A 24,353-nucleotide genomic window follows, 5' to 3' on the forward strand; every position below is an offset into this window, starting at 1 on the left:
AAGAGGACCCTAATGATTCAAAAGCTCAAAGAAAGATAATGACATCAAAAGTGGCAGTGCACCAGTGAAACCGGGAGATGATGAGATTGTGTTAGAAGTGCCTGTCTATACTCTCCTCATGCTTTGCCAGTAGTGAAGCGACATAAGTTAAACTTAAAGAAGTGTATAACTACATCAATCAGTCTTAATCCATCATCTGAAGTCAAGCTTTTTATACTGGAAATATCTGATGACTCAATGCTAAAGAAACTCCTGGGGATCTCAGCGGGTTTGTCCGTGCCGCTCGTCCACAGCAGATGGGTTTGTGTGACACGCTGTACTCGGATGATGCCATCATGGGGAAAGAAGCTCCTCCCGTCAGAGACACTATGTATGTTTCTGATGAGGTTTCATTAGCTGTTGCTTCAATACTACTTCTTTTTTTCTTTTTTTTTTACCCTTTGATGAAACACATTTGCATGGCTGATTTTTCCTGAAATAAAAAAATAAAAAAATAAATAAATTCAAAAGCATACTGTAGTTCCACATTCTAATGTATTCAGCTTTCTTTTTTTTGTTTATGCCATCTATTTCAATTTGATTTCAATTAGTCAACAGATTAACCTGTTGAGATGGAACGCATTGAAATGATTAGAAATTGTGAATTTTAACACTATGGTGTTGTTCAACAATATTTCTTTATTTTGTTTTTGTTTTTTCACATTTGTGACTTCTAAGGGTGGCTCCTATTTATATATGCCACGAAAAAGTATGTGAAGAAGTGATAATATTACATAACATATAGATGAATAAAAAAAAAAACATCCAACCCCAAACTTAGATAAATTATAATTGTCATTGCATCTCTTCAAAATGTTTTCACAGTCCTATTGGCATTTTCTAAAAGAAACTGTGTGTGACCAGAATAATAATTACCTTGATATATACATTGCTACTTGAATGGTCTTTTCATTTCCAGTCTGCATCTATATAAAACAAACTGGCTTTGACTGTAATGGTTTGAGAAATCAGAGATTGAAGAAGAGGTCTGTAGCCTTTTATGAGGGTCATGGTGGAGTTTCTGCTCAGAAACACCACTATTCATTTGTTTTTCATACTTTAATAAATGTACAATATAAATAACCCCTCCCTGCCACTTCATTTCCACTTTCTTCTATGCATTTGTGTTTCATTTAAACATATAAAGTGGAAGATTTATTCACGCAGCAATGAGCAGCGGATTCTAATTGTAAAAGTATAGTTTAACATGATTCCTGATTAGTTGTTTTTTATTTTCTATTCAGTTGATTGGAGCTACATAGAGGAGCAGTTGGTCGTTTCCTACTTTCTACATGTCAGAAAGCAGTCTGCAGACATTCCCTCATTAAATCTGGTTTAAGCAGCTCCGGGCAGATAATTATATTTGGAGAATACAACCTCATGCGATGCATGTCAATGCCCGGGATGCTCTGCTAACAAGTGGCATGAAACTAAAGTGGAGCACAGTGAAGCACAATCCCACTAAATGTTGGATCATAATCTGCGACACCTTTAAAGGTGTGATTTCCACAAGATGTTCAACTAGTTTTCTCATATGACCAGTGGCACAAAAAAAAATAAAAAATATGATCGCACCGAGTTTACAATCTGTTTCACCGTGTTGCCTTTTTCATTCTAACTCCCCAGCAGGAAGGCGAGCCGCTGCCAGCCGAGCCGCAGGAAGCGCACATGCTGTATCAATTGAAAGAAAGAGCAGCAACAAAAGAAACGTCTTGATTAACATCCATTCGATCCGCTACGATAATATTGGCTTTCTCCTGCCATGTGTGAAACTGATGACAGAGTGGGAGAGAGGAGACCGGGGAGGTGTGTGCGGGGAGAGAGAGGGGGGGTTGATATCATGAGCCACATTATGTAAATAAGGTGCAGGAGCATGTGCCAGTTAAACCGCAGTGCCGTGCGGAGTGAGACGAGGCGCAGGCTCTGGACGGCAGAAGCCGGGGCCGTCGGTAGATGGCGGTAACCCAAGAAACCTGATCCACCGGGCTCTCGGGCACTCTGTCTCAGTTTGCAGCACTCGCGTTGAAGGCAGAGGAGCTGAACAGTTTGAAGGACATCAAAAGAAGCACGGAGCGCACACGGCGGGTCCTCTCGTTTTTGCGCGCAGCCCTCCCGAGCAGGAGACGCAACGCTTTCTCTTAGAGGAAGACGGGAAGACTAAGAACACCATGGAAGACAAATCTAATTCGTTCTCCAGCAACAAGGAGGAGAAGGCGGATGGGAATAATGTTTTTCAGAGGCAAGACTCGATACAGAAAAATAACACGGGGAGCCAGAACATGAAGGACCATGGCAACTCAGTGGGCTTCAAGGGGGAGCGGGAAGAGGCCATGGTCGGTTTTGACGATCTGGATGGGGCGGCCAGGCAACATGGTTTTATGCAGAGGCAATTTGGGGCCATGATGCAGCCCGGAGTCAATAAGTTCTCCTTGCGTATGTTCGGCAGTCAGAAAGCCGTGGAGAAAGAGCAAGAGAGGGTTCAAACGGCCGGATACTGGATCATTCACCCATATAGCGATTTTAGGTAAGGGCTGAAATAGACACCTGCTCCAACACCCTCCTCCTCCCTTTTCATCCACCCCTCCCGTCACCCTGGGGTCTGCAAGATATACCCTACACTTTCACACAGAACGCTCTGTCATCGGCACACACACGCACACACGCACACACACAAACACACAAACACTCACACACTCACACACTCACACACGCACAGACAACCTGCCCCAAAGCGCATTTAATCTACCTCTGTCTTTAGACAATCAAGCTTACGCCGGCTGAAGGAGTCTTCTCTCTCTCGTAATGTGGTCATCCAGCGTGCGTCTCATTGCGGCATTTCTGTTATCATGTTCGAGAGGCACGCATTCAGGCTAAAGGTGTATGAGAGAGATGTCCTTGGAAAAAGGATGGTGAATGTCATGATTTAGAGACACACACGCACGCACACACACATACACACCAGCCTGAGGCGTTCTGCCCAGCAGCACAGTATCCGCTCCTCATTGCGACATATTACGCCGGTGCAGGGGGGCGACGGTACCTGGACACAACGTGACAATGCCATTGCACCATCACGGTTGTAAACATTTCATTGTAGGCGGCGGGGAGGAGACGGGCCTGCGTACAAAAAAAAAAAAATGCACAGAATGCGGTAAAATCATGCAGGGAAACGATAAAGGAGAAAATGGCCGTGTTTTTCAATGGATTAATGTAAAATGATCTCATAATATGATCACAGAGTTATAGGCACTTTGATGGGGCAGATATGTGAGGGATGCACTGGTTTTTTTTAGGCAGTCCTGATGAGGAAATGTGAAGGAATGCGTTTGTTTCACGTGAGCTGGCGAAAGTGCATGCCACCCTTCCTTTCCTGGTAATGACCAAATGATAAAATTACATGATTATTGTTTTTCATTTTTCGTTTTGCTTGTAAATCTTATAAGCTGCAGAGTGATGCTGCCTTGCAAAGAGACCCCTATAATATTGGCAGGAGTTGTAGAGACAATAAGGCAGTCTTGACTCTGGATTGGCTGCTTCTAATTTGGTCTGACACAATGGTAAACAAATGAGTTCAGGTGCTGGCAGGACTGGTTGCTCAACCAGCAGCATGTTTACAGTTCACCACCTCACCAATTAGGCATCTCATCTGGCCTTGTCTCTGCACCAGTGTCCCCTGGCACAGCTTGATGGTGACAATCATCCATGTTTTCCATCGTAGCTTCATGTAACGTGCCAGGGCACGTTGCTCCCGCTGCCTCCATCACCGGAGCTGTCCATGGTGCTGAACCCAGTGAAGGCCCAGGTTGCAGCACTCTTATTTCTCCAGGCTTCCTCCTGCTGCTGATTTCACAGCTGCGGGAGCCTGCAAGCTGATTTCTCAGCCAGAAAACTGGTTCCCTGCAAGGCACAAGTGTTAACCTGTGACGCTCTGCTCTGCTTATCTTGACTTCATGTCATAACGCTGTGCGAGGCTATTATGTATATTATGTCCATCTGCGTGCAGCGACCCTAGTCTCACTCACACACAAAGACAGAGACATATCTGCATGATCATGTGTGCACACAGATGTACAATGATGGTGGGCAAGGATTAGCACAACACAACAGTCAATGAGCTTAGCAGAGTCTGAAAACAATTATGTAAGAAGATTGACCCCTTCTAAAAGATGGCCAAAGGGGAGGACCTGAACAATTCAGTGAAATGCATCCCTTTTTTTTCTCCTGGTTATTAGATAATCTGGAAATAATTAGTTTTAATACCTGCATGGGGCATATTTAGCATATTTGATATGTTTTGTAACCAAAGAGACACAGAGATGCTCTGTGTGTGCTCTGTAAATACATTAAGGAAGCTCCAGACAGGGAATACACAACATGTGTGCTTGCTCAAGTAGTACGGGGCCTTTTGTTTTTGGGATTATTGCAAACATATTTCACTGTACAGGCTAGTGTATTCCCCTTCAGGTTTAATTCTCCTGACATTTTGCAAAGGGCATTTTATCCCCCCCCCCATAAAAAAAAGTTATTGTCCTCTAGCTGGTGTTAAGACATGACCCTCCTATGCCATCGTGATTGCCTACTGGCTTGAATGTGCAGCTGTGAGGTCATATATCGTGGGTCGTAAGGTAACTGTCATGCCAGTGCATAAATGATGGAGGATGCAATGCTACTCTTTTTATGCGTCCCACTGTGGTTTAAAAGTAAAGCTTCTTCCTGTCCTGCTTGTATTGTCTGTGCCATGTACTTGTTGCTCTGAATGTCTTCATCAGTGAAGATGTAATTGTTTTAATAAACATTTGCTTTAACAATAACTTTGGCATACCCTGGCAGGATCTTTTGTGATCGAAAAGAGAAAGGCACCAACACATTACATAGTCTTTTTAATGAAAAGGCTTACGTAAGTACAGTCTGTGAATGACACCACTATTCACACGGGCTTTATATTGCTTTGTGGGAGTGTTTGAAACTCAATATCCAACATATTCTTTGTACACAGTGGCTGCTTAAGGATTGATGGCAGGTTAGTAATATTCATTATTCATAGATTTTTAGAGAGGCCTCATCCATAGCCTCATACACCTCTGGTTATACAAAGAAGAGGCCTTTGTCATGGTCTAAAAGGCTATCAGTGATGCTTTCTGTCAGGGTCTGTTTTGAAGAGGTTGTCTTCGCAGACAGAGGGTTGCCTTCTTAGTCATTTCAAAGCAACATCTCATCATAGTTAAAAAGGCCATGTTGCTGTTTTTGCACACCATGAAACTTTATTGCCATTTGAACATGTCACTGATGCAGACAATTATGGGCATTTAAGTTTCTAATAGTCTCTCTTGATCTTTGATAATAATCACTTTTTATTTTCACCATTACAATATTCAATTTCCCACTTTCAACATTCAGCTGCTCAGTATTCTAATATATTGTTTCCTCAGTGGAAGTTGAAAGATGTTATATTCCACAGTTTGTTTGTTTTTTTAATGGGAACTTTCTTACTTCAAGATTCACAATTCACCCCATTTTAACAAATATGAATAACCATTTGGTTTACTCTCAGTGATCATATTTACCTGTCGCTGATGATATCGCCACCTCTTTATTTGACCTGGAGTGTTTGTTTTCACTTTATGTACACCGACATGTCCCCTCTTGTCGCCTGGTATACCTGTTACAGTGCTCATTGGACACGGCCGAGTTGTGCTGAGTAAGATTGTGTGGGGTTCCCTCTGTTGCTTGGCAGGAGTGTTCTGGCATTGATTATGATGGATCACTTGTTGTAGGGAGAAAACCTACAAGGCAAAATCTGTTGGCTTGATTTGAAGCAAGAACATTCCCACAGCGATTCCCCAAACTCCACTGGAGGTCTGCAACTTGTCTTTTATTAGCTTTTATAGCTTTTAGTTACTGCGCGGGAACGTGCACTTTGGCCAAGGCACTGTTGGTGGAGAATCCACCGATCTTTAATCAATGATAACAGCTGCTTTTTGTTAACTAAAGCTTAACACAGTATGAAAAATGATGGCCTAGATCACAGCTCATCTGAATTTGAATACACAACTGGGGCAGAACCAGGGAGTGTACATGGGAGTGAACTTTATGCCAGTGGAACTGATTATAGAGACACTATTGATGGAGCTGTTGATGCAAAAACTGAAGTTTACCTTGTGGCCAAATACAATGCAAGTATTGGAGCTGCATTGCATGCTCTTCACTCCGTCACTGGCATAGGTAAGACTCGATAAAAACGGGCATTGGAGCAAACACTATATGCAGTGATGCATTAGTGTAAGATTACCAGTGTAGGATTGAAGCTAAACCAGAAAATCTTGTGTTGCTTTCAAATTCTAACTGCTATTCTCACATTTTGAACAAAGATGTCTTGTGCCGCTCAAAGTGGTCAGTACATCCATATTGTTACAACACATCGTTATGTTATAAGTATTTTGTGTTTGTGCATTTTGAACTCCCACTACCTTAACTTAATCTTTTATTCATTAGATAAGTGGGTGTCGTTTTGGTCATGTACAGTATAAAAACCACCTACATGAATCCTGATAGAAATATGTTGGAGATGTGGGCTGTCAGATGTGGAAGCTCCTTTCGAGAACCGATTTTTGTGTTGTATTAATGTGTTGGAAAAAGATTTACATTGAGCAATAAAACAAAGAAACAAACAGAAAAACAACAACATTGGTTTCTTGCATGTTGTAAGGATTTTTCAGAAGGAATAAAAGCATTACTCTTTGCTTTTCTAATAATTACTGCAATGACAACTATAAAACTAAGTTTTTAAGAAGTTATTTGCGTTTCACTGCAAACTTATTCTTTTATGTCGTTCATATTATTCTATTCATTCCAATTTGTTGCGGTTCTTGTCCCCTTTAGATTAGAATAAGTCTTTTCTGTGTATCTCAGGCAATTAGAGATTAATCATAATGTATTCATGTTCTTATTAAACATTTACATGGGAAACAGGAGAGTTCATGGCACACACACATGACTGTATGCACCTTATAGCATGTGGAAATGTCATCTCCAGACAGTAATGCAGCTGAGGAAAGTGCTTTTCAAGCCAAGTTGTTAGGATTTTGGAGGTTCATTGTATTAGCTGAGGTGAACTAAAAATGCTGCTGTTTGGTGCTCGTGCTCATTATCATTGTTGTGTAAGTATGCTGCCATTATGCGGACTTGAAAGGGATGAAAGCATCACGAAACTCCCAAGTGCATCATACGCTGTGCTTAAGCGTCCACTTCACAGGCCCCGGTTCAATGCCTGCAGGTGTAAATATACCTTTGGTGAATATTACAAACAGCCGAGAAGATCGCTGTTTCGTTGAGGTGAGGACAATTATCGGACACATGATCTGTGGATATTTATAAAGCCAAGGCCTTGGCTTAATTTATTCAAACAGATCCATTACTGGGTGGCCAGTCTGCAAGCCAGACAGGCAGCCTGCCAGCCAGCCAGTCCATTTCCACCTTCAACAACAACCACGGACGGGCAGCAAGGTGGAGCAGCAGCGGCAGGCAGTCAGGCAGGCAGCAGGGATGGCGTCAGTGGAGAGTTTTTAGAATGAGATAGGATTCCTGAAAGCATCTATTTTCATTCATGGTTGCTTGGCCTTTACTGGGGCCCAGGACACTTTGTGAGAAGGGGAAGAGTGCTGATGAATCACCTCTGGCTCTGTTCACCACAAAACAGTGGATAGGGACTTTAACATAGTCAGGTTAGATAAGAATCTCTTTCAAAATGGGTCTGAATTCGTACAGTAATTTTTTATGACGCATTAATTGGTGAATTTGATTTGAAATTTCTCAATATATAGATTGTTGCAGTAAGGAAGACTCATGATATGGAACCTAGAAGATAATTCTTCTCCTTTTGACTGTGTTATTGTCATAAAGTTGAAAATGTGTGGGCATAAGAGACAAATCATGCATAAACATGACTTTAGTTTCTTTCCTGTTTGGAGTGAAGTGCAAAAACTGGCAATCTTCTGTATATCTATGTTGTGATATTATCTTATTGCAACCAAATATGTCCAAAAATATAAGCTGAACAGCAAACCTGTTTAACTGAACTCATCTAGCTTAAACCTATTTTCACCTCCTGCATTGCTGACTTGTGTGTGTTGCTCTGCAGGTTCTACTGGGACTTGATAATGCTCATCATGATGATGGGGAATCTAATCATCATTCCTGTGGGAATAACCTTCTTCTCAGAGCAGACTACCACCACCTGGCTGGTCTTCAATGTGGCTTCAGACACCATCTTCCTGGTGGACCTGGTCATGAACTTCAGAACGGGGATTGTCAACGAGGAGAGCTCCGAGATCATCCTCGATCCCAAGGTCATCAAGATGAATTACCTGAAGAGCTGGTTCGTCGTGGACTTCCTCTCTTCCATTCCCGTGGATTATATCTTTTTAATAGTGGAGAAAGGCTTTGACTCTGAGGTTTATAAAACAGCCCGAGCTCTGCGAATCGTCCGCTTCACCAAGATCCTCAGTCTTCTGCGTCTGTTAAGATTGTCCCGACTCATCAGATACATTCATCAATGGGAAGAGGTGTGTATATGTTTTGTCTGTCCACATACGTCACCAGAAAAAAAAGAAAGAAAAAAAAAGTACTGATATGAGACCAGCCTGGAAGAGTTATGTCACATAATGTGTTTATTTTTTTCCAGCGTTGTGTGCTGACGCTCACTCTGGCTGGGTGCTTTTCACAGCAGCGTGGTAACAACCTTGAAAGGTTATTGCACACATGTAATTGTGTCCATATAAATCTAATAGGTGCTGTCAGTCATCGCTGCTCAGAAACCTTAACTGTGGATAACAAGTGGTAATATCAGTTTCAGCTCAATGATGGGTGAAATTAATTCAAAATCGGAAATCAAAAGTGACTAACTGAAGTTTCAGTGGCTTTCTATCAAGATGATTCATGTACTGAGGGTATAATACATGTAATGCGGACAAAAGTTTATGTTTACAACAAGAAAATTCAGTTGGAGGCTAAATGTTAGATGACGTTTGTGGGTTGTGTGTAAATACCATAGTTATGCCCCACTGGACACGACTGAGAGTGATAGATGATTACCTCTGACTGAGTCAGACTGTTTAACCAAGCTCAAGTGTTCTCACTCTCCTGTTAATGACTTTGCTACACGATCTGATCGAAAGGTTTTGCACGACTGAACCGTTTCAGCTGCAGGATACATTCTACATATCACCGGAGACAAGTGGACATTACTTCACTTCAGCTGAGTGTAAATGTAAAAAGCTAAAAAGGAACGCTGTCATTTTTAATGAACCCATTGACTCTTATCCCTAATGTCCTTGTGCTGCAGCTCCCCTTCCCTCCCTCACTGTTATCGCTGCTGTTATCCCTCGCTGTTTACTACACTGACTGAAGCAAATTATGTTGGTGTCAGGACACAGCCTGAGCTCAGATTCTTCAGAGTGTACATCCTGTATGCTACAACAGTGTATTAACAGCAGCAGGAGAGGGAAAAAAAAAAAAGGTAATACGCCTCACACATAGGTGCTTTGGGCAACCAATTGGTATCCTCAGTGTTACGTTGCAAACATAAGCTTATGTAAACATATCAATAGCAATAGTCATGAACCGTATTGAGTCAGAACTTGGTACAATTGAGCAGCTCGTCCAATTCCCAGCCCCCCACGTCATGGATCAGTGAACATTTATGGAGCAGGAAAAGATCATCTTTGTGCATAAGTACCAATGACTTTCACAGTGTTTATGGAAGCGTATTTATTTTCACCGGCTGTGTGTATTTCAAACAAGTTTTATATTACTCTCCGCATAATGTGCTATATGAAAAACAAAGGCATTATTTACGTTTCAGCTGAACATTGTTCAAGGTTTGCCAAATAGAGTTTTGGATTCAGTATTCACAAACACACAAACACACACACTGAAAGTGAGCACTGGATATATGGTTTTTGCCCGGTGTTATTATCTCAGTGTGTGCGCACTAGTATGTGTGGGCCGATCATGCAATTCAGATAGAGCAGCTATATTATATTACTTTCTAGTTTCCAGCGCTTTATGCCGTGGGAGGATGCGATGGTATGGACCAGGTTAGACCCACAAGTAGGCGGTTAATGAAAATTTGCAGTCCATGTGCAGACAAGCAGTGCAGTGCAGTGCAGAGTATAGGGATGTGTCATAATGCTGGATGCAACAGCAGAGCTTACAGCCCTGAACTACTCTCAGTTCATCTCTCTCACGTCATTCCTCTTTGCCTCCAATCTTCTCTCTGCTTATCAAACTCCAGCATCTTTGTCCTCTTTGCCCCCCCCCCCCCCCCCCTCGTTCACGCTTGCTTTTTATTTCTCGCCCTCTCACTCTCGCTATGTCACTCTTCTTCAAGCAGTCGCTCTTCCTTTAGATGTTGTTGTGTGCAACGTCAGCATGCCTAAAAACACAGAGTGCGCAGAATACAAATTGAATCTAGTTATTTTTAGTGTTGCCACGTTAAATAGACACACTGAATGATAAAACAACAGCGAATCAGACGCATCCACAGGAAATGTGAGAGGAAAGAAAAGGCACTCGGTGGAAAAATTCCAAGCTGTCGTAACATGTTAGGTGTAGGATGCAGGATTAGAGCTTTAATGGAGGGACAAATGTAGTCTCCTGCATCATAATGGGTCTCGAGCGGTGAACCGTCATTACATCAGCCCTGGGATGGACTGAGTTAGTTATACAGGCAGTCACTTTCTGTAATAAGTCATCTTCCAGCCTGTGTGTCCATCCGTCATTCCTTCATCTGTTGTGTGCTCACTGCCCCCATCTTCACTTTCTCACCATCCCGTCCCTCCATCTGTGAAGACAAGGGACTGTGATTTCATCAGTGCCGGCTGGACAACTGGGCAGATTTGAGGTTTTGTCATCACTTAAAATTTGACAAAGCCATCATCAAAATTAAATAAATAAATTTTAAAAATCCACCCCAATTTGATTTAATGATATTTCAAGACTTTTCAACTTTGAGATCAGTGTATTAGGCATGCTGATGACATTTACATATAGTGAAATCTGTTCAAAATGATTAAAAAGAGATCAATCACACATCTTTCACAATTTCTCACATATATAATTGTTTTACATTTCATACATTTCTTATCAGATTTCTTTAAAAAAATATTGTCCTCATGCCATAATTATTAGCATTAAATATGACATTATAGAAGCATTAGATGTATTTTGAAGAAATTAAAATGAAGATGGTCATTTGCCTGATACAGGTTGAATATGTTGCCCCTATTCCTGCAAACGTTTCTTTATTAAAAACTTTCCTTTGCTAAAAGGTGCTCGTACCCTACAGGAATCCATTAGAGCGGACCTGAGCTTTTTGCATCCCGGGGCTACATGTGGTCAATGACAAATTAGGAATCTAATGGAAATTAGTCGACATGACACATGTAACTGATTTGCTTTAATTTTGAAGGGTGAAGCCTTATTTTCATAGTGCATATCATGGTGTGGCTTTAAGATTTGAATACTTCAAATTTAAATGTGTATTATCCTCCAAAACGTCAGAGATAAATACAAAGACCTGACAAATGCAGATCAGGATCATTAATTTATAATATACTAATTTTAATAAGAGATCATTTCATTGAGTGGAGCTCACAGCTCCTTCCTTTACGGTTTCCTTGCTTTCATTTCTGCTGAATATTTGCCCACCCTGAATGAGCCCTTCATTGTTTTAGTTGTGCATAATTTCAGATCTGGTAAGTCTTTGTATGTAGTCTGAAACTGTTGTCACATTTCATAATTTTTTAATTTGACACTCACAAATTCAGACATAAAAATATTTGTTTAAATCAAATAAATAGTGTGTACCTAGTTCTTTTTAATATTTCTTCTCAATAATGAGTATTAAACAAACGGTCATCCCAGTGACTGCAGATTTATCCTTTTCCTCTACCTCCCTTAAGCTCTCATCTGCCCCCCAGGGGGAAGCCCACCTCACATTTTGAGAGCTAATGTATTTGAGGCAGTGGTGCCAGGAAATGTGCACTGACTATGGTCAAAGTAAAACAGCTGAATTGCTTCAGTCTAACTTCCCACAGAGGAACTGACGCATCAAATTCAAGCAGCTCGCTTAATTGTCACTCATAAGAAAGGAAAAATAGATGACTCCATTTGCCTGTGCCAGCTCGTTAGCCAGAGATATGTTATGCAGTAAACACAGAGATTTATGGCATCGGGCGAAATATGTGGCATCACGGTGTATAGTTGAGGAATTGTGCACGCTGAAGCACCAGCTTGATGTTTATGCTCCAGGATGACACTGTTTGTACGGGTGGTTATCTGTGAGTTTGTTCAATTGTTCATTCATGTGTTTGTTCACCCATAATTATAGCAATATGCAGTGCTTAGGGAAATTGCAGCATACAGTGTGAAGGTCATGCAGAGAGGTAAACACGGCCTGTGCTCAAACACGACAATTTCAATAAGCGCAGACCAACCCGAGGCCCGGTTTACACATCTGAAAGCACGTCACTGGGTTTCATGCTCTGTGTTGTCACACGACTTCCAAGGATGCGCGTCGCGCCAGTTAATGTAACAATTAATCAAATGAATATACTCTCACCTTTTTTTTTTTATTATTTTTTTTTTTTTACCTCTTTTAATTCACAGTCATGGCAATTCCAGTCTCAGAAAGTGGCATGCCAGTCCCTGTCATGCTAATGCACACACCCGACACTACAGCAGACAAGCACAGATAGCAGCACTTTCGTTATAAAGCAGTGTTTTCCAACATGGGCTCTTGGCCAGCGTTTGACTTCATTGCAATGTTTTCTGGCAAGTCAGAGATACAAAAAGGGATCTCCAGCCTTTCTTACAGGCTCTGGGGACTCCGAGGAACAAAGGTTGATAACCAGGGACATGAGAACTGTTAACATATTTAGATGCAGAAGCAAACTGGTAATATTTTATTTTTCTAAACGTAAAAGTTTCAGCTTTGGACTCAGTATGCGTCGTAAACTTTTCTGGCTCACCGTTCTGCAAAACTGGTTCCTGTCCAAGTTGGTGGCTGACATTTTTGAGTCATGAATCCAGCTGCTGGCAACATGTTGGCCATTTTTGGATCTGTGAAATCTGTTGGCACAAAGTAAGCATTTTGCTTTTGTTGTTTTATTGAAAAGTTTTGGAAGGCACCAAAGAGACGCTTCACACTTCGAAATAAGGAGCGATTTCAGACTCAGCGGAGTATTTATGTGTTCTTCATGTGTTGGTGGAAGCTCCAGACTGAAGCTGGAAGGAGGGGGAATAAATTAATTATATGTCATCGACTCATCGTTGAGTTTATAGATCTCCTGTTGCCCATAAGTAGTTTAATTTATCCAGCTCAATAATCCCTTCACTGTAATGGGAAAAAAAACAAAAAAAGCACAACCTTGTCTTACGCTCTGACCTCCCACCTATTGTGGTCCCCCAGTGAAACATAGGCAAGAGCTGAGTATTTAACAATTCACCAAAATAATGAGAACAGTTTCAGGGGCATTTTGTGCCCTTTCATATTGAATTTCAGAGGCCTTTTTAGATCTTTCAAGGGCATTTTTGCCCCCTTGCTCCGATTCATTTCTAACCCAGCTTCCCTTATGTTTCTCTTATTATTCCATGCCCGCACAGATTTAGACTTAATTATTCCAACGACCTCAGAGTCACAATACAATTTCTTTTTTCTTTTTTTCTCAACCTGTGCTTTTACTTTGGGATTTTCGCTGAGGTTGTGGATCACAACAATAACCTGGAACATTCATTCACAGCCTCCCTCAAGAAGGAGTTTTCTTTAATGTATTTAATAAAAAAATGTTTTTGCAAATGTAGACTAAGGGGGAAAACATTGTTAAACAGCTGTATAAAATCCCCAGAGCTCCCGGTGCCACATCTGGCTCATCACAGGCACCAGGCCTCTCGCCAGAGCCCAGCCCGAGCAGGAGGGCTCAGGTTGGGCTTGTGGCAGCACACCAGTTCCCCTGGGAAGGCGCTACCCTTTCTGAGGCCTGAGGCAGAGTCTGTCTTTTACCGCACCAGAGGTCAAATCTGTATCACATAGATTAAAGTCATATATGAAATTCAATTCTGCATTTTGATTTTACAAATCACTGTAAATATGAGCAAGCAATCCATTTAAGGTATATTCCCCATGGCCGGCAACCAACAGCCTGCATGCTTGGCACAGAAAAGAAGACTATCTTAGAAGCTTTTGTAACATTTATGTTTATTCTAAAGACAAAGAAAACACGGGATTCTTTCCACTATAGTCCACCATTGATATTACAGCCAGGTTTAAGTATTTAATTTTGATTTATTTGTGTAGGATGATTCCAGATTTCTAAGCAGTCTTTTTCTCTTCAGCGATATCATCGATGCTTGCCTCATAAGACATCTGTTAGGATCTAATTACTGTCCCGAGCTGTGATGCTGCTCCGGAAATTTGGATGAATACATTTGTATAACATTTTGCAAACTAATTCAGCACAATATCGCTGGAGAGCTAACTTTTGTTTTCTCTGTTTATTGAAATGATAATTATAATTTTTTTTAATAAAGATTGTAGCTTTGCAGGGCTCAGGAGGACTTGTCTGGTGCACATTTTGTAATACTTTGGGAAATAATCAATGCATATGTGTTTGTGCGTTTCCTATAACAACACCAACATGCTCTGTGACACATTCTAACCTTAGAAAGGCATAATAATTAGACATTTGATAATAAGTACTTCATAATACATACAATGCATGTCGACACTGATACCACCGTGTAACAATGCATGTTGCCCAAGATCACGTTTCAGTGGTGACTGTATTCTGATACAGCTGTAACACAGTAATTATTTAGCACAAACATACTACAGTTGCAAGACATGTGGTAATATTACCAATTCCTCCCTGTTCTCGTTTCAACCTCTTTAACTTAATCTAATTATTTCCTCTTTTTTTGTACTTAGAAGCCCTCAACATCTGAAGTGACAAAAATATACAGTAAAGTGCGTCATTGATTTTTTTTTTTTTTCCTTACTCTTTCATCCCTCCTCTTTCACTTTCCTCTGATGCATGTGAAAGGAGGCTCCTGGTGATGAAACTGTGTCATCATGTCATCACCAGAGTTGAGCTCACAGCTTAAAGACGCCCCGAAGCGTCCTTTCTCTGACTCCTCTGCCAATCATGTGTACAGAATACGTTCCTGATTGGGTGGGGGGGGAAGATCCCTTAATCAGTGATGTTGATTTATTTTATTATAACTAGCTTGCAGTGAGGACTGAGATAAGCTCTGTGTGCAGCAGGCAGCAGCCGCTTGTAGGAATTGGGGCCTTGGGAGAGTTACTGTATGTGCATCTCCACTTTGTGTTGGAGTCACGGAGTTGCAGTGTAAGTGTGACTGGAGATGCACACTTATAAAGAGGGGACGTCCTTTTTCCTCCCCTACAGTCACCTGGATGTTGTTAGTGAATGACTTTATATGCAAACACAGCTGATGCCGGCTCCATGCTGTTCTGTCTTTTACAAGCTACAGCTGACTGCAGAACATGATTCAAGTGATCTGTTTAATTAGAGGATCCCTGTAGGGATGTGTCCTCCTGAGAGAAGGTGCATGATTCACAGTCAAGTAAAATGATCCGAAAGGGGGAACATGTGAGCCCACTGACCCGGGTATCCTGTTCTCTGTACGGGAGGAGACAAGATGGTGGCTTTAACCACATTACCCTGGATAACCAATGAAATCTCTTCTGTCGTGAGGCTCAGTGTGTCAAGACACAAAACATAAGCATCAATTTGTTTAGAGTTTTTTTGGGGTGCCAAATTAAAGCAGCTCATTTATACTTTATAGATGTATGTTAAGGTATTGTGTTTTATTCATTTAATGAGTGTCTTAACACAAAGTAGTATTTTGTAGTTGAATGATGGACATCCTGCAGATATTACTGTTAGCAGATTTCATTAAACAACAAAAAGCATTACTCATCTTCTACTGGGTTAGAATTTTTCATTTTGAAATATCCACTGATTCCCTAAATATTACCTGCATCTGTCGTAAAAGCAATACCTGAGCTGTCAGTGTGTTTCTTTTTGACATTATATCTTTTCAAAAATTAAAACCTTGCCTGAGAAAAGGCTTTCCCCTGACATTTCCCCCCCCACCCCTTGAAGCTCTATGACACCCACGACGGAAGGTCCACACACTTCAAAAAAAATTTTAATTTAGCATTTCAAAATAAAGTATAAGCCAAAAAATTGGAAATGGATACAATTAAATTAAAAATGACACAAAGTTGATTTTTTTTTTTCAGATTGATTTTTGATCAAGGGATATGGAAGTTGCTTTTTTGAGGGGAATAATTCTCCAGTCATACTCTAATTGACAAATTGGTCACTTTTGAACAACTCACACAGTATTAAAACCTTTTTATAAGAATTGACAGTCATGCTTTCATGCATGTCAACATAATAAGTAGACACAACGTGAAGTCATTCTGATGTGAAATAGGCATCGGCATGTGTACTCCAATTTGCCACTTCAGCAACAGACACTTTAGTGCCAAAAGAGATTAGCGGGCCTCAGTTTACAGAGGCTTTTGGAGTGGGTTCACCTGTCCCAGAATAGGCTGTGCCAATGCACTGTGCCTTGAGGCCACTGCCCCGGTCTCATGCAAGGACACAGGTGCGTAATCACTCACACACAGACACAAACGCACGGGAGGTGTGCTGAATCATGAAGTGCTGAATCATGTGTGAGGTTGAAAGAGAGAGCAGAACGAAAGGGAGGAAACAAAGGGAGGAAGACAGTGTGGGTGTTTCAGTTTACCATTTCATCTGTGCATCAACAGTGGTGTTGTTGAGTGATGGTTTTTCTTTTTTAAAATTGAGCTTCGTGCTGTACCTCAAATTTGTAAAGCGGTAGTGATTATGTAGGCAATTTAATAGTATTGGTTGTGGTCTTGTTGACAAACGATCTTTTTCAGCTGCACAGTCACAGACTTTTTTCTGCGATTGCAGCAACACCTTAAGCATGAATAAATCTATGGGCAAAAACATACAATTCATAATTCACAGTGAGAAGCAAATGGCATTTATAGGAGGATAATTAAAAAGAGCCTGGCCTCATTACCATGTTCTCTCAAATGGCATTTAGTTGTAGGACACACATACAGTAGCGTGTAGCGGGAACGTGAAGAGCTGCAGGACTCTGTTCTGTGAAAGAGGCGTGCTGGAGCAGAGCCGCTGGTTGATGACTCTACACAACTGCTTCCTGTTATGTGATGCGATTTGATTTGGTTTGATGTGATGGGATGTGAGAGGCTGCGGATTGTTGTGGGACTGTGTCATGACTGTGTGTGTGTGTGTGTGTGTGTGTGTGTGTGTGTGTGTGTGTGTGTGTGTGTGTGTGTGTGTGTGTGTGTGTGTGTGTGTGTGTGTGTGTGTGTGCGTCTAGATAGTTCTTACCCTGTAGCCTAAATGTGGTAAGTTGCAGCTTGGCAGCACAATGGAACATTTATATCACCAAAAATATATTCTCATGTCCAGATGACTGTTGGGAATCAGAATCAGAACTTGAGTTGCGAGTTTTTTTAAGAACTTCTTAGCAGATGTGAGTTAGGGCAATTTGCTGTTCCACAAAGCATCCACTGCAACGACTGAACAATGGGTTGTTTATTTAATGTCCCAGAGGAAGCATATGCTTATAGAGCGGTGGAAAACAAAGTAGATAGATAGAACTAACAGATGGCGGTAATGCAACTTTATGGATGCAAACTGTCGTTAAATCCAAAAGAAGAAGAACAAGAAGAAAAAGGACAGGGTACATAGTTTCTTTGTTTGTTTTTTTTAGAGTGTGCAATCGTTCTCTTTCACTTCAGGGTATGTTGAGGACACTGAAGGGACAACAAGACATTTGCACTCTTCCAGATAAATTCCACGCCTGCAGATGCGCATGTTATTTATCAAATGGTGGCGGCAGCCTGGAAGCAGCTCGTATATCATGAGTGACAAAAAAAAGAGGAGACAGAAGTCAGTCAGAAGAAGGTGAAGATCTGAATGGGTGTTTCTGCACCCCCCGGAGAAGAAGCTGGAAATGTTGCAGCTGTGATAAACTTGATGTTCCTATGATCGACCACCGCTTTTTGTCCAGTATTTTCAATGTAGTCATGTGAGGATCTAAGGCATCAATCACACTGTTTCTATTCTCGTTGGCAGCCCACATGAAGACTTCTCTCTGCTTTGAGGCTTTCAGAAAGTTACTTTCACAGTGTCTCGCTGTCTTAGTCATTGAACAAAGTGTCCTGAATTCTGTTGGATTCTAGTATTATGTTTCTAAACCTGTATTTTAATGCATTCATGAGTTATCCGGGAACCATGGACTTTAGAGTTATGGAGTCTGTGTTGTAGGTAATTTAGTTACAACTCTGTGACTGCAGAGTCATTGATTTATTACTTTTTTGGAGTAAATTGTACATCCTCTTATGAATGGAATCATATTTTTGCTGCTTGTAGTTATTTATATAAATTATTTTCTTTTCTGGATTGTCAAAAAAAATTGGAATCTGAGGTTGCTTTTAACAAATTTGGCATTTATAATAGTCTAATAACAGTAATATAAACAACAATATAGTTGTTTTTTTCCAAACTCATGTTACAATTATTCTCTGTGGTCGTACTGCAGGATTCATGAAGGGAAATATAATGAGTGGCCTATGGACACAAAGCTCTGTCAACAACAACATAATTCCAATATAATAAAAAAGCAAACTGCTGTGATCTTTGTACATATGTTTAATTTTGAATCTTACAGCTTGAATGAAACATTACCAACGCCACACAAATTAATAAATGTAACAAGAAATAATGTTGTGTGTAAATCCTAGCATTGTCCTGATAATATTGACTAATAACCATATTTGGATAAACATGGTGCAGATGTCACTAAAGCCTGTGTATAAGCAATTTAAAAAAAATGTTGCCCTGTTTTACTCAGCACTTGGCTACGGAACCGTGAATTCACTGTTCCCTCCTCTTCACTTTTGCATTTTTCATCAGTCTCCGGGCTGCACCGTGGTGTTCATGCATGCTCTGTTGCATTTGGTTCAGTAAGTCTTTAAGCATCAGCTTATTTTTGGAAAACAGCCAACAGATTAGCATTTCATATAAGCAATGTCGATGTTCGCATTGTTTATTCAGATTCGACTTTTTGATAAGATAGCTTGCGAAGCCATTTTTAAGTCTACATCAGATTTGTCTCTTTGGATAAGGGATCTATTATTGCAGGATCTAACCAATGTTTGTATTGTTTTGGTGGTCCATGGTATCAACAGATTTCGGAGCCCCACTATGTACAAAGCACTGCAGATCATTGGAAGTGAAACAGGCCTTTGTTGTCTCGTGTGTGGGAGTCACAGCGTGAGGGAGGTTAAAGAGATATCTCGCTTGCTTTTATATGTAACAGTCTGCCTGTTACATGTTTGACATTTTATGAGGAAGAGGGTTTTTTTTCCTGTTGAAAAAAAAAAAGTAGTACTTTCACTTTCCATATCTGATCACAAATATGTTTAGGTACTTTAAACAGACTCGTTGCTCATTTCTTCCTCTATGACGAAGATTCAGAGAAACAGGGAAATGATCAAAGCAGCCAACACTTATCTGTACTGAAATGACAGAAATTGAAGTAATTCTGAACGTGCAAGTTACATCAACAATTGTTAAATACCAACACTCCGTGTTGCAATTTCAAATAGAAAAAGTTCCTCTGACATACAGGTTTTGAATGGAATTCATACTATATAAGTAGGTTATTGCATTTACTCTCTGACTCAAAACTGTGATAATGATGTATCTATGCTAACGAACAATAGTACAAAACAAGAGGTACGATGTGCTTACATGGGCACATATAAGTCCATATGGGTCTCCTGACCACTATCATAACCGTCAAAAGTATTTTCCTTTTGCCAAGTCTGAATATTGGTATCGTTTTAGACGATCTTAGGATTTAGCACTGTACTCTTGCCTAATGTATAGTAGCTTTATCGCGGGTTGCAACTCTTTCCTTCAGTGCTGCAGCTGGCACTTCAACTTGTGCAAAACACACGCCTTCTTGTCTCTCTCTGTTCATCTTCCTTCATTCACCTACTTTCTTCCTCACACACACTCGCGGCTTCCACACAAAACAAGTAAGTGGAGTCACACAAAACACCCTAATGGACTCCTCCAGTCCAATTTTGTCAAGCAAACAAAAATGAAGGACAATGCTTTTCTCCCTCTCATGTCGCCTGTGCTCTTGTCCTCTCTGTTTTAAGGCACGGCTCTCTGACGATGAACATAATGTGCCTTGAATTGTGCTCTTGCTCAGCTCACTAAGGGAAACTCGCTCTTGGCCCATGGGGTGGAAAATCCCAGACTCCACCGCCTGGAAGAACAAGTTTTTCTCCTCGTTCCCTGCAGATTTAACCCATTTTCCTTTGCCAAGTCACTCAGTGCTCCTTCTGCTGCTAGTTGGTGTTGTTAACTGCTATAGAGAGTGTTAATTGCTTGACCATATGGTTTAGAGAAGAGAGTTAATTGTCAGACCCACGATGTTAAAGTTGAGACGAGTTTATAGCTTTAAAACGGACTGTGGCAGAGCTGAGATCTATTTCGGTCTTCAATTTTATCAGTGAATAAATGGATGCCAGTCGAGAAATGTTTCCACAACACGTCCAAGTCACAGTTGAATTAAAATGTTTTAGATGAATCAGCACACTTTTACAAAAAGATTGGGATGATTTGTAATATGGTCAGATGTTGAAAGGGATTTTGCCATTTAACAAAAATAAATAATTAATTTTTAAAGTGATTTCTTATTTTGTTAATTTGGCAAATTTAGCCAAATCTATAAGCTCATAAGCAATTTAAATGCTAAAATAAAATCACTTCGCTGTGAAGCCATTATTCACCTCTAAAGCAAACTTGACTTTCATTTTTTCATTGATGAGATGTACTGAGCTGAAGTGATACAAGATAGCTGGCGCTGTTGCCGTTGTACGCTCTGCTATCGTGTGACTTGCTCACATCATTATGCACATGGAGCTTAGGTTTCTGCAAGTCTGCTTTTAACAACACTGGCTTTACAGGTCATTCCGTATCCTACTGTCACTGCAAGCTGATGTATGACATTTCAAATGCTGTATACTCCTCCACAGGGAGTACCTCTATCTCTCTCTCTCTGTCTCTCTCCGACTCACTGTTTTCCCCTCCATTACTGTCACTGTCAGTCTGTCCTACAGTTCAGCCCTTCATTTGATATAAGTTACAAGCAGATGTGTCTGCACAGTAAAGACAGAAAGGCATGTAGAAAGAGAGAAGGGATCTGAAGAAAAGGATGGTTTATCCAGGCAGGAGACTGAATTTAAAGCCCTGCAAAAAAAAATAAAGAGTTTCAATTGTATGTATCTGCCGTAAAAGACAAAGGAAAGGAAATTTTATGCTGCACAGACGACTGAATTTTTCCCCCAGGTTCGTTTCATAGCTGTAAACGATACATGCAGTGCCCTCCAACCACTGCCATCTCCTGTTATTGAGCCCAGGGTGTAACTGTTTCAGCAGCTCCACAGCAGTCAAACAAAATTTACGTCTGTGTTTCTCCAAACAACTGCTGCTTATTTTTTAACATAATTTTTGTTTTCAAACTTATGTCATTGTCCATTTTTTAACATTTATTTCTCTAATTGTGATAATCCCTCCCGAGTAAATTTTTTTTTGGAAATAAAAGCAGTCAGTAAAAGTGGCTTTGATCCTCTGTCCATCCCCGTGGGATATCCCCCCGCGTAGACAAGTTTCCCTCTGCTCGGTGCACAGTACAGTAAGCAGACAGATGACAGATATAGTCTTGGGAGGGGGCTAAAGAGATAAGTGTGGAGATTAGGCTAATCTCAGTTATTTTTGTTGGCTGGGATGTTGTTGGTGGTTACTGTGTGTGTGTGTGTGTGTGTGTGTGTGTGTGTGTGTGTGTGTGTGTGTGTGTGTGTGTGTGTGTGTGTGTGTGTGTGTGTGTGTGTGTGTGTGTGTGTGTGTGTGTGTGTGTGTGTGTGTGTGTGTGTGTGTGTGTGTGGTATGCAGGGGCATGTGCTGGGGTCAATCGGAAGGTGGACATCGCGTCCCTCTTGCAGGACACCAACTTGCATTTATTTCTGTCACTGAATCAGATTCATTGTTGAAATTCATCATTTAGAGAAATGGAGAGAAATTCCTGTTAAATGTTGAGTCATGCAATAGTTTGTTCAACCAAAGAAAACCAAAACAATTATTTGATCCCTGCCCAAAAAAATTTCAAACTTAATATATTGTGAGCTTATTGGAGATTAATTTTGAATAAAGATTAAATAAGATTTAGTATAAAGCCTTAGGGGCTGCATGGTGGTGCAGTGGTTTAGCGCTCATTAATCCCACACTATAAAACCACTGCAGCAATGAAAGATGTCCAGTCTTGATGTTGAATGGATGGGACCATAAAGGGTTTGGAAAAAAGATCCGTGAAATGGTTAAGTGATGATTAATATTGTTGCAGCTAATGGTCTGTCAATCATCTAATTGAATAATTGACCGATCGCTGCAGGCCTCGCGGGGATCGACTGCTTCTGCACGTGGCTCTTAACGATCCTGTGGTTATTTAGAGGAGCGCCACCGTTTGTGGCAGACATTCTGTAATGATGCGTTGTGCCAATTAATTAATTAGTAACTACTGAAGCATTTAGGCTCCTTCATCTTTCACTTCCACGGAGTTAATGTTGTGGTGGATGAATTTAGTGAAGCACCCTTGGTCCATCTGTCACGAGGACAGCTGCAGCCATCTACAGAAATCTGCTTGTTTACATGAATCTCAATACAGGCATTTCGCCGGTATGGCATAGTATTACACCGCAATGTCTGCATTATTATGGATGGCCATGTGTGACCACAGTGTTGATAGGATTATGTAGCTTATCAGCTGTAGTCATGATGCTGCAACTAACACAGGAAGAGGTATGTGAGGCCAGATAATATGTTGTATTTCCATTGTGACTCAAACAACTGATTATAAAATCACGCCACCTTTGTTGGTGTGTATGTTGTCTTGTTCTACTATCAGAGACATCAGGAGTTGAGTTTGAGCCTCAGAGGTCACAGTAAACAAACGATCAGCTTTGTGAGGGGATGAATCTGAAATGGGGAGGGTGTGTCTTGGCGGTGCCCTGTAGTAGGAAGGGTCCATCTTGCTGATGTTTACTTGAGCTCAGCAGGTCACCCTGTGCAATCCATTCAAATCCCTTCCTTCTCTCAGATGGGCACTAATCTAGCCCGACTGCCTTCTTAGCGCAGCCACGACTCAGGCTAAAACACTCCTCCTTCGTCGTGTTCACCGCTCCATGACATGTGCAAAAAACACATCTGCCTGTTGTCTGTTTTTGTTGATTTAATTTTTCTTTCTTTCTTTCTTTCTTTCTTTCTTTCTTTCTTTCTTTCTTTCTTTCTTTCTTTCTTTCTTTCTTTCTTTCTATCTTTCTTTCTTTCTTTCTCTCATGTAGCTTCATTTAAGTCAATTGCTAAAACCACAGAGCATCTAATGTTTCGAGGGGAAATCTTCTGTAGCAGCACATGTTCCATAAATATATAGTGGAGATATAAGACAATACATAATGACAGGGTGAAAACAGCAAATTTCTATTTTCCACAGTGTGAATTACGACGCATGAAAGAGGTCACTTGTAGGTCAAACCTGTTTTCATAACCTGTTTTTGCTGGCCCAAGTGGCCAAAAAGGCCATTTAGTGCAGGCTGTTTTAAATCACAAGGTACTTGGTTATATTAAGAGATAATTAAAAAAAAAAATACATCATGTATTACAAAGAATATAGTAGAGACATGAATTTCTCATTTATGCCAACTGCTGATGAATTTCATATGCAATTTTTACATTTTTAAATAATTTACATGATGTATTTTTACATGCTCAACTCATTTGTGCCTGTTTGTTAGTTTTCTGTCTTCGTTGTTTTTCAGCCCTACAATGTAGAACAACTGACTGAGGTGCTGATTAGTTTTCCTACTTCATGTTGGCGAAGTGTCCAATATATATATATATAAAGCAATTCCATGGCAAAATAGCTCTTTCATTGGATATTCTGATGCTTTTGGATGCTTGGTCCACACCTGCTGTATTTATTTCTCAGCAGTTTTCTCAGTGCACTGTGCTACACATGCACAGGTGTCGCTGTTTGGACTATAAGTACTGCTCGTGTAGGGAGACTTCTGTGTACATGATTTATTAGGGCTG

The 24,353-nt window shown here is 40.7% G+C and overlaps 1 protein-coding gene across 1 annotated transcript in view; it reads left to right on the forward strand.

Moving 5' to 3' along the window:
- Positions 1 to 1,934: 1,934 nt before the first annotated feature.
- The window catches only part of hcn1 (hyperpolarization activated cyclic nucleotide-gated potassium channel 1), a gene marked incomplete at its 3' end in the record, with an annotated part of 70,090 nt that continues 47,671 nt past the window's right edge, over positions 1,935 to 24,353 (forward strand). The window contains exons 1-2 of the mRNA XM_080477423.1: positions 1,935 to 2,563; positions 8,177 to 8,600. Coding sequence (XP_080333549.1) covers positions 2,208 to 2,563; positions 8,177 to 8,600 — 780 coding nt within the window. The 5' untranslated portion in view covers positions 1,935 to 2,207. The remainder of the gene's footprint in view (positions 2,564 to 8,176; positions 8,601 to 24,353) is intronic.

Source organism: Lipophrys pholis (genome assembly GCF_963383615.2).
Source record: "Lipophrys pholis genome assembly, chromosome: 12".
In the NCBI taxonomy this organism is placed as follows: domain Eukaryota; kingdom Metazoa; phylum Chordata; class Actinopteri; order Blenniiformes; family Blenniidae; genus Lipophrys; species Lipophrys pholis.